This window comes from Heterodontus francisci, chromosome 46 (assembly GCF_036365525.1).
Source record: "Heterodontus francisci isolate sHetFra1 chromosome 46, sHetFra1.hap1, whole genome shotgun sequence".
In the NCBI taxonomy this organism is placed as follows: Eukaryota; Metazoa; Chordata; class Chondrichthyes; order Heterodontiformes; family Heterodontidae; genus Heterodontus; species Heterodontus francisci.
Genome location: NC_090416.1, coordinates 14,013,347 through 14,025,006, shown reverse-complemented (window position 1 = coordinate 14,025,006; position 11,660 = coordinate 14,013,347). Strand labels below are relative to the sequence as shown.

The 11,660-nt window shown below is 49.6% G+C and overlaps 1 protein-coding gene across 1 annotated transcript in view; it reads right to left on the bottom strand.

Annotated features, from left to right (window-relative positions):
* Window positions 1-8,851: 8,851 nt before the first annotated feature.
* LOC137356922 (tropomyosin alpha-3 chain-like) overlaps window positions 8,852-11,660 on the bottom strand; it is a 42,748-nt gene continuing 39,939 nt past the window's right edge. Inside the window, exon 8 of the mRNA XM_068022770.1 lies at window positions 8,852-11,541. Coding sequence (XP_067878871.1) covers window positions 11,459-11,541 — 83 coding nt within the window. The 3' untranslated portion in view covers window positions 8,852-11,458. The remainder of the gene's footprint in view (window positions 11,542-11,660) is intronic.

Sequence of the window (11,660 nt, the reverse complement as noted above, 5' to 3'; positions counted from 1 at the left end):
CCACCCTCTGTGTAAAGAACTTGCCTCGCACATCCCCTCTTAACTTTGCCCCTCGCACCTTAAGCCTACGTCCCCTAGTAACTGACTCTTCCACCCTGGGAAAAAGCTTCTGTCTATCCACTCTGTCCATGCCACTCATAACTTTGTAAACCTCTATCATGTCACCCCTCCACCTCCATCGTTCCAGTGAAAACAATCTGAGTTTTTCCAACCTCTCCTCATAGCCAATAACCTCCAGACCAGGTAACATCCTGGTAAACCTCTTCTGTACCCTCCAAAGCCTCCACGTCCTTCTGGTAGTGTGGCGAACAGAATTGCACGCAATATTCCAAGTGTGGCCTAACTAAGGTTCTGTACAGCTGCAGCATGACTTGCCAATTTTTATACTCTATGCCCTGACTGATGAAGGCAAGCATGCTGTATGCCTTCTTGACTACCTTATCCACATGTGTTGCCACTTTCAGTGACCTGTGGACCTGTACACCCAGATCTCGCTGCCTGTCAATACTCTTAAGGGTTCTGCCATTTACTGTATACTTCCCAACTGCATTAGATCTTCCAAAATGCATTACCTCACATTTACAAACAGCAAAGGTCCCAGCATTGATCCCTGTGGAACACCACTAGTCACAGCCATCCATTCCGAAAAGCACCTTTCCACTGCTACCCTCTGCCTTCTATGACCGAGCCAGTTCTGTATCCATCTTGCCAGCTCCCCTCTACTCCCGTGTGACTTCGTCTTTTGTACCAGTCTGCCATGAGGGACCTTGTCAAAGGCTTTACTGAAGTCCGCGTAGACAACATCCACTGCCCTTCCTTCGTCAATCATCTTTGTCACTTCCTCAAAAAACTCAAGTTAGTGAGACACAACCTCCCCTTCACAAAACAATGCTGCCTCTTGCGAATAAGTCCATTTGATTCCAAATGGGAGTAAATCCTGTCCCAAAGAATCCTCTCTAATAATTTCCCTACCACCAGCCTATAATTTCCTGGATTATTCTTGCTACCCTTCTCAAACAAAGGAACAACATTGGCTGCAGGTGAGGTCCCAGAGGACTGGAGAATAGCCAATGAGCATACAAAGACTTCTGTCAAGGCCCCAGCAATTTCCTCCTTTGCCTCCCTCAGTATTCTGGGGGAGATCCCATCAGGCCCTGGGGGCTTATCTACCTTCTTGCTTTGCAAGACGCCCAACATCTCCTTTTTGATATTGACATGATCCAGACTACACTCCCTTCCCTAGGCTCATCATCCACCAAGTCCTTCTCTTTGGTGAATACTGATGCAAAATACTCATTTAATACCTTGCCCATTTCTTCTGGCTCCATGCATGGATTCCTTCCTCTGTCCTTGATATATATTCTCCTTAATCCTAATCAGTGTATTTACACCTAATCTGTACTAATGCTTTGTCTTTCAACACACCATTAACATATTGTTTGCCTTTGCTCCGTGACCTTTTGGTCAGCGATGTGGCCTTGTCCAATCTAGACCTCCTTTTGTTATCTCTTACCCCACCCCCACCTCACTTGCTTATAACCTGTGACTTTTCTAATATTTGTCAGTTCCGATGAAGGGTCACTGACCCGAAACGTTAACTCTGCTTCTCTTTCCACAGTTGCTGCCAGACCTGCTGAGTGGTTCCACCATTTCTTGTTTTTATTTCTCCTTAATCCTGTTTGCCAATGACTTTTCATGACCCCTTTTAGCCCTCCTGACTACAAATTAGAGCCAGAAATTTCAGGAGTGCAATTGGGCAATTCTGATATACACACACACACACAGTACAAATTTGGAATTCTCTTCTGCAAATGGCAACTGATATTAGATTTGTACTCTGGGTGGGGGACTTCTATGTCTGTCACCAAGACTCGCTCGGTAGCACTGCTACTGACTGAGTTGGCAGAGTCCTAAAGGACATAGCTACTAGAGTGGGTATATGGCAGGTGGTGAGGGAGCCAACAAGATGTATGGGAACACCACCACCTGCAAGTTCCCCTCCAAGCCACACACCATCCTGACTTGGAACTATGTCGGCCGTTCCTTCACTGTTGCTGGGTCAAAATCCTGGAACTCCCTCCCTAACAGCACTAACCCCACATGGACTGCAGTGGTTCAAGAAGGCAGCTCACCACCACCACCACCACCACCTCATGGGCACTTGGCGGTGGGCAATAAATGATGGCATAGCCAGTGATGCCTACATCTCATGAAACAAATAAAAGAAAAAAATCAGTTAATGAATTTTAACTCTGAGATTGATAGATTTTTGTTAGACAAGGGTATTAAACGAGATGGAAATAAGGCAGACATGTTAGGTCACATATGTCAGGCAATGAACAAGGGGCTGAATGGCCTCTTCCTGTGCATCTCTGAACGGCAGCAGGTAACTGTGGGGCAGGTGGCCTAAGAGATCCCCTTGGAGAAGGAACTCAAAACATTTGGGCTTTTTCACTGGAGCTAAAATGTTTAACGCGCACCCCAAACCCAAAGTGGCAAACCTAACAACATGCCCAGCTCCGGGACACCGAGAGCAAGACACATCTGATGCACTCCAGCTCCGGGAAGCTGGGAGCAGTGATGTCTTCGAGGAGGAACAGAGGGGAAAGATACCGACAGCCCAATCGTTGATGCTTACAAGACCCCCCCCCCCCCCCCCCGCGATGTCACCCCAGTGGAACAAACCCTGCATGAGAAACCAGGAGGGGTTTCTGAGCCCAACCAACGTGAAGCAGCTTGCGTACACTATAGGTATGCAGGGACATACCGAAGGACTGGGGACTAGCAAGGACAAATGGTGTGGGAAGCAACAACTAACTTAAAAATGGTTATAAAGATTGCTTCAATTAACGTGCGTAGCATTAAATCCAGTACGTGATGTGTTTCAATCTTGGATTACCTCGCCAAGGTCAAGCCGACCTACTGTTTCTGCAGGAGTGTGGAATACCACACCTCAGCACCTACAGGCAATGGTCGCGATGGTGATCCCACGGGCCATCGATCTGGTCAGGGGGTAATGATTCCCGTTCCTCCAGCCTGGATATTCTGCTGCGGGGAGGTAACTTCACCATCTCCGAAGTTAAGGAGGTGGTGGGCGGTCACCTCCTTGTAGCAGATGTAATGTACAACAATGCTCCGCTCTGGTTGATCAACGTGTACACCCCGGTACAATGCAGCAAGCAGCTGACCGTCTTCCAGCAGCTCCCACTGCTGCTGGCGACATCCAGGCCGGTCATTCTGGGCGGTGACTTCAACTGCATCATCGATGCAGCTGGACGATCCAGAAGTGACAACAGCAAACTGGACGCTACCTAGATTCCTAATGGAAACAGTAAAAGATGCCAAGCTGCACGACATCTTCAGCAAACCTGCAGACGGAGCACAGCATAGATATACATGGTCAAGATCTGACGGGTCTGCCCGTTTCAGGATTGACTTCCTGTTTGTGTCCCGTGCTATTACGGTCAGATCCATCAATATCAAGCCAGTGTTCTCCGACCACTGCCTCTTACTGGCCGCCTGTCACTTACAGGATGACCAGGGGGACATGGAAGCTCAATGCTACACTGCTAACCCCAGAGAACGCTGAGGAACTCAAAAGGGATTACAAAGGTTGGAGGACCGTGAAACCCCCTCTTTGAGCCTCCAATTCACTGGTGGGAGGCGATCAAGGAGAACATCAAGAGGTTCTTTATCTTCAAAGGTGTTCAGAGAGAGCGACAGGGAAATGCCCTGACTCCAGAAAAGAATGCAAAATCTGCTCCGGCTGCAGTCGATGGGGGTCGAGGTCAAGGAGGACCTCCACGAGGTGAAGAGCCAGCAGGCCTCGCTCTTTGCCACAGAGGCCTCCAAGATCATCTTCCGGTCCAGAGTCCGCTCCATTGAGCAGGATGAGATGTGCTCGCGTTACCTCTTCCAAAAGGTACACAGAGAGAGCTCTGTCATTGAAGGAAGAGGATGGCTTGGTAACGTCTTCGCAGTCCGACATACTAAGTATCAGCAAATCCTTTCATGCTGGGCTGTACGACGTGAAGCCCAGGGACAGCAGAGCCTCCCTGTCATCTAACACAGAGGGAGAGACTGGACGAGCTGACAAAGGCCCTTGTGATGAGTAAAATTCCTGGAAGCTACGGCTTACTGGTTGAGTTGTATTCAGCCCTGTGGGACTGGGTCGGCCCGGACCTACTGGAAGTATACGTCAGTATACTCCTGGCTGGCAGCATGTCATAATCCATGAGGAAAGGCATCATCACCCTCATCTACAAGCAGAAGAGGGAGAGGGCAGAAATCAGAAATTGGTGGCCCATCTCACTGCTTAATGTTGACTACAAGATTCTGTCCAAAGTCATAGGCAGTCAGGTCAAGTCTGCTCTGGAGTTGGTGATCCACCCCGATCAGACCTGTACTGTACCCGGCAGGAAGATCTCCGATAGTCTCGCGCTACTCAGGGATACAATCACCTACGTACGGGACAGGAGGATGGACACCTACCTCATCAGCCTGGACCAGGAGAAGGCTTTTGACAGGATATCGCACACCTACATGATGGACGTGCTCTCCAAAATGGGGTTTGGGGAGGGAATCTGCAATTGGATCAAACTGCTCTACACAAACATCAGTAGCGCAGTCTCAATCAATGAGTGGAATTGGAAAGTTCCCCAATCCAATCTGGAGTCAGACAGGGCTGTCCTCTCTCCCTTGTCTTGTTTGTTTGCTGTATTGAGCTTTTTGCTGAGTCTATTAGGAAGGATGCGAGCATAAGAGGGGTGACAATCCCAGGCAGTGGAGGCACTCAGGTTAAAACCTCCCTGTACATGGATGACGTCGCCGTCTTCTGCTCGGATCCGCTATCTGTGCGCAGACTGATGAGCATCTGCGACCAGTTAAAACTGGCGTCGGGAGCCAAAGTTAACCACGGCAAGAGCGAGGCCATGTTCTTTGGGAACTGGGCTGATCGATCCTTTGTTCCCTTCACCATCAGGTCAGACTACCTGAAGGTGCTGGGGATACGGTTCGAAAGGGCCGGGGCGTGCACCAAAACCTGGAAGGAACGAGTAGCCAGGGTACAACACAAGCTGAGCATATGGGAGCAGCGATCTGTCTCCATTATGGGTAAGAACCTGGTCATTAGGTGCGAGGCGCTCACGTTGTGGTGCAGGTCTGGTCCACACCCCACTCCTGGACAGTGGCGGTCACCCAAGCCATTTTCCGCTTCATCTGGCGATGCAAAATGGACCGGGTCCGGAGGGACACGATGTTTAAACCTCTGGATAAGGGCGGGAAAAATATACCCAACGTCGCCCTCATCCTGATGGCTACCTTCGTGTGCGGCTGCATCAAGCTGTGTGTAGACCTCCAGTACGCAAACTCCAAGTGTCACTATGTGCTAAGGTTCTATCTGTCCCCGGTGTTGCGAAGGATGGGCCTGGTCACATTGCCGCAGAACGCTCCATCCAGTCGGACCGTGCCGTACCACCTATCCTTCGTGGGAAAGTTTCTGTGGAGAAACACCTTTGACCACCAATCCATCAGGCAGTGGTCTGCACGGAATGTCCTCAAGGCCCTACGGGAAAAGGAGATGGTGGATCCTGTCGGATGGTTCACCGAGCAGACTGCCAAAGTCATTTGGCAGAATGCCTCATCACCAGAACTTTCAAACAAGCACCAAGACATGGCTTGGCTGGTAGTGGGAAGAGCCATACCCGTCAGATCCTTCCTGCATGCCCGGAGTTTCACCCGCTCCGCACAATGCCCACGAGGTGGCTGCGGTGGGCAAGAGACTGTTGCCCACCCTCTTCTGGAATGTGTCTTTGCAAAGCAGATGTGGAAAGAGATGCAGTGGTTTTTGTCGAGGTTCATCCTGAGCAGCTCTAACACAGGAGTCTGTGCTCGACGGGCTGTTCCCAGGGAAGCACACCGAGACAAACATCAACTGCTGCTGGAGGACCATCAATTCGGTGAAAGACGCCCTTTGGTCTGCCCGAAACTTGCTGGTCTTCCAGCGCAAAGAGTTGTCCATGACCGAGTGTTGCAGACTGGCACATTCCAAGGTCCAGGACTACGTGCTGAGGGACGTACTAAAGCTTGAGGCAGCCGCGGAAAAGGCTCAATGGGGAAAGACCATTGTGTAAGGTCCCCCCACCAAGCTGAAGTCAGGGGCTGAATCCATGGAAAACCCCTTGGGCTGGATCCAGAAAATATGGGTTTGCTGCAAAATGTACACAGCATGTAAAATGAAATGGTTGTGAGGCAACTCACTCCTGTATTGAAGGAAACTGATGTCCTTTGCACTCGACTTGGTGCTGTTTTGAAATGTATTTTTTACAGATTTTGATGAACAAAGTATATTTTGGAAATTAAAAAAAAATTGCTTAAAGAGTAACCTGACGCGAGGTCTTTCAAGATTAAAATGGGTTATGTAACTGAACCAGACTCTTTGCTGCCTCAGCATCCCATTTGATCCTGAGCAGTGCTTCCAACCCCGTTATCCTCTCCTACTTCCACCTCTGTAATATCGCCCTTCTATCCACTCTATTGCTACCCCCAGACCTGACTATTCCAATGCTCTCCTTGCTGGCTTCCCATCTTCCACCTTCTGTAAACCTGAATTCATCTAAAACTCTGCTGCCCGCATGCTAGTTCGCACCACGTCATGTACGTCACCTACAAGGCACAAGTCAGGGGTGCTCTCTACTTGCCTGGATGAGTGCAGCTCCAACAGCACTCAAGCTCGACACCATCCAGGACAAAGCAGCCCGCTTGACTGGCGCCCCCATCCGCCATCTTAAACATTCACTCCCTCTGAAGGAAAAAGATGCACAAGCGAGTGAATGTTGGGATAAGATGGGGTTCAGGCTTGGCTGTAATGCCTTCTTCAGTCAAACAGCTTGTCAATGCTCATTGGCTCATGAATGGCCACTTGGGTGAGGTATTTAAGAGCGATTGCTGTCAGGAAGTGCAATCGAGAGTCAGGGCCTGCATGTAAAGAGGGAAGATGTATTTTAATATTGGCAATCAGTCACACAATACCATTAATGTGTCACCAGATGGCACTGGATGTCCAACAGAGGACTCATTGTAAACATCCACTTGTAACATATTCTGATGGATGAAGACTCTTCCTCACTGCTGTGAAGGCCCTAACTGAAATGTGATTGAGCAGTCTCAACCCTGTAGACGTAACTATTGTCCCAATGTGCAAAACCACCTATAATTTAGCACAAATGGCCAGCCTCAATTGCAAGTGTGCGAACTTGAAATGTGATACTGGAGCAACAGAGGTGCATCTTCTGAGGTGGTTAAAACACAGTGTTGGGAGCTTCAATTTGTATCTAACCCTGTTTTCTTTTCTTTTTTTTTTGTAGAGGGAGCTTTACTCTGTGTCTAACCCCCGTTATTTTTTAAGGTGGCCTTTATACCCCAGGCCCCTTTTATATATTTCATGTCGAGGGGGCCTTTATTCCTCAGGCCCCCTCTATATACATTTTTTAAAATAACTATTAAAATCAAATAAAAAACTCAAATTAAAATGCCATTCTTCGCGTCGACAATGCACTCCAGTCCCGGCGGTGCCCACAGGTCGCGGAAGGCCTCAAGCGTACCGGCGGACACCGCATGCTCCTTCTCCAGGGACATCCGGGCGCGAACGTAACCACGGAAGAGGGGCAGGCAATCAGGGAGGACAGACCTCCCAACGGTCCGCAGCCTGGACCTGTGAATTGCAACCTTTGCCAGGCCCAGGAGCAGACCGACGAGGCGATCCTCCTCCCGGCCCACGCCCCTCCGCACCGGGTGCCCAAAGATCAGGAGCGCGGGACTGAAGTGCAGCCAGAACTTGAGGAGCAACCCCTTCAAACACTCAAAGAGGGGCTGCAACCTCGCACATTCCATATATACATGGAACACGGACTTGTCCAGGCCGCAGAAAGTACAGGCGGCCTGGGAGTCCGTGAACCTACTTAAAAGTCTATTGCACGGGACTGCCCTGTGCAAAACCCTCCACCCCAGGTCCCCGATGTAAAGGGGGAGGACTCCCGCGTAGAGAGACCTCCATCGGGGTTTCCCCTCGCCGCCAGATGGCAACGCGGACCGCCATGGCGTGTCCGGCCGGCTGACGAGGGCAAGGAAGTGGAGAGTGTGCAGGAGCAGCCCGTACAGGAAACCCCTCCACGCCGAATGGAATGGCACGGAGGGCATTTCTGAGAGGTGGCTTGGGTTGTGCGGGACCGGCTCCGCACTCCCAAGTCCCTTCGCCACCCGCAGTGAGGGATGTCCCGGGGGCTTTGGCTACTCCTCCGCCCGCCGGTCCATCCCCGGAGTCAGCCGCCCGGACAGCCGAGGTGCTGTCCTCCGCCGGCAACCATGTTCCAGACTCTGAATAGATCCCAGTAAAAGACTTGCAACTCCCTCAGAGAGGTGCAGCTACCGGACTCCGCCGGGAGCTGCGTGTCGTCTTGAAGGCAGTGACAGTGGCGGAAAAAATACGTCGCCAGTGCACACATCTAGGAGGACGCTCGACGTACAGGTATCTCTGCAGGGTCCGAAAGCAGAGAGTCGCAGCTGTCCTGGGAATGTTTGATGGGGACAGTGTAGAGGGAGCTTTACTCTGTATCTAACCCCACGCTGTATCTGACCAGTGAGTAGACTTGATAATAGTTACTTATATCACTGGTCAAATTTAGGCAGAATGACCAAAAGCCATCAGTGCTGAAAATACCAGATGTAACATGCTGGAAATACACAGCAAGGTCAGTCAGCATCTGAAAGAGAAGATGCTGGTTAAGGCTCTGGGTGGTGACTCCATTAGAACTTGACGGCTGAGTAAAGGCAGGGTAAAGAAACAAGACTTCAGTTGTAGAGCGGTTACACTTTTATTAAACTCGAAGCCTATTAGAATACGTAAGAACAGCTATCAGAAACTGGTCCTTTATTGCAAAACTGAAATCAAAACTACAATATCTTTTTTTAAAAAAAGTCACGTGACATCAAATTTAATTCTCCTGAGGACAGATCCAGTTGTTTGGCCCATGATCAAGTTACACACATTTCAAATCTAGACTGCTCTCGTGGAGGAGGTGTTGGGTCTAATTTAATTCATTTTTATACAGTTTCAAATAAATATTTCTTTTTATATTTAAGACCTGTATTATAAAAATATCACACCTACTTCTAAAATGTTTTGTCAAGACCTGACCGGATGCTTGGTTTACACATTTCTGTTTAAAATATTTGACAGCAGGGATAAGGTGTGAGAGTGTAATGGGAAAGCAGTGATGAAGGGAGAGATGGGCAATACTGTCTTGCACCTGTTCCTAAGTACCCCTGAGAATCGTCATGAGCCAACACCCCAACCTCCCGTGCCCAGTTGGTTCGTGCAGTGAGGACATGGATATTTCAATAATAACTCCCCTCCCAAAGCCCCAGAGGGTTTCTCTTCCCACACCAGCCCAACCCTCTACCAAAGGGGTTGAGTCTGGCTGGGGTACGTACGTGTCTCACAGGGTCTCTGGTACTCGGTTGCTGTTCACGTGAGAGCGCCGGCAGGCTAGCCCCCCCCCCCATGGATGGCTTCGCAGGCCATTCCCGACCTCAGCCAGCATCCCCATTTGAGCCAGAGTGCGTGGACAGTGGCCAGGAGCGGGAGGCCTGGCTGACATCCCCATCTCCACCATCCCCTCTAGCTCAGAGGGGGATAGATTCTGGGACCTGCTGTAGTCTTGTGTGGCACCGTGCCACGCCAAGCAACGCATACACACAGACACACACACACCGAGCCATTAGCAGTTCATGAGAATTGTACTATCTGCATATTCCTGCTGTGGTGACAGCGCTGTTGAGTGAACAATTCCTGGCTGCCAATCACCAGCCTAATCCAGAGGACCTGTGCTGTAGTTTGAAATGTGAACTGAAAGTTTAATAGCCTAAACTGACTGAAATAAACACAGCTTAAATTGGGGCAATGTAGAGGGAGCATTGCTCTATATATATCCAGGAAGTAGTCAATCTTGATACTGGGCAGCTGAAATGGCACTGGAACCTCTCGCCTTGATTGGCACACAATGTTGTCAAGCGATTCACAGAACTACAACCTTGATGGACCTGTTCTGGCAGGAATAAGGGAGAAGGTGGCAGGTAGGTGGGTTCACCTTCCAGTACAAGTGTACCCTAGCCTGGTGAATCCTGTCAGCACCAACACGACTCTCAGGTCAGGCTAGATTCGCTCCTCTCTGGCACTCCAGCTGCACCTTATGTGTTTAGAGACTAGCGAATGGGAGATCGCTGGGGTGAATGTTAGCCGTGGGATCCTTACACAGTGAGTTTGGCAGTGTCGATCTAGTTCCTGCTGGGCATGAGCTTATTACACTAAACTCTGTGGGCACAAGTTGTTTAACACGGGGTGGGGGGAGGGTGCAAGAATGGAGTTTTATTCTGTGTCCGGGAGATCTCAGGTAGGCTATAGAAGTGGCAATACATTCAATTCCTCAGCACTGCATTCCTCACCGACCAGCACAGCAATCGACCAAGAAATAAAGGCTGATGACGCAGTGTCACAGCACGGACACTGACACACTGCAACTTAGCGGAATACATTTCGCCTGCCAACCAATTCCAAAATGACGGCACGTGATTTTTGTCTCCAATTGATACAACTTAGGACCCGCAAGAGGGGGGGGGGGGGGGGGGACAGGGGCGGGAGGAGGAAAGACACTGAACGGGATTTAGATCCAAATCTGAGAGGCGAAGGTTCTAGTCAGTAAACTGCTGTAGCCCTAGAATGTCAGTCAGGCCTGCTGAAGTTCTTTCAAACTTGGATTCTCTTTTAACCTCGCCCCCAGATCACACGCCCCATCATTGAAATTTAAATAGTCATTTGGTCGTACAGAACTTGGGTATTGCTGAAAATAGACACGTTGTCGAAGCTTTTCGTCTTGCACTCATCAGGACAATCCGCCAGAATACCAAATGTAAGGGAAAACAACAACTTTATACTGTATGAGAAGAGAGTGCTGATTACTTGGAACCCACCGGATGCACCCCACCAAACTCTACTTCTGGTACCGTGACAGAACCACTAGTTTGGGAGGGTTTGACACAATTCCAGAGTTAAGTGACTTGTCAACACTAGGAGATACATGGTAATAGAGGGGAATAAACTCAACAGCACCAGGAATGGTCCAGTCTCAAAAGACCCATTAGAAACACATGTGCACCTGGAGAAGTTTAAACATTATTGCATTATTAAATGAACACATTTCCCACTTGTCTTCTAAAGCTCAGCAATTCCCACACGCTGGTGACCTTTGATCCTTTGTCATCATCCCACTCCCCTTAACGGTGCATTGGCAACATGGATGAGATGACCTTTGACACAGGGATTAAAGTGCACAGAGGAAGGAGGGGCGGGGGAGGGGGTTGGGGGGGGGAAGACAAGCCAGGCGACAACACGTGCGGCAGAACTTCATAAATTGTGAAGCTCCAGCAGGGTCTGATCCAGCATTTGGTGCATGTTCAGGTTCTCCTCTTTGGTCTGAGTGAGCTTATCTGCAGGAAGAGAGGGGAGAATAAAACATAAAAAAAGAGAATTAGAAGTGGCACCAGGTTATCTGAACAATGGCAAAACAGCGATCCTCTCGCCTCTGTGCAGGGGATCAGCAGATTTT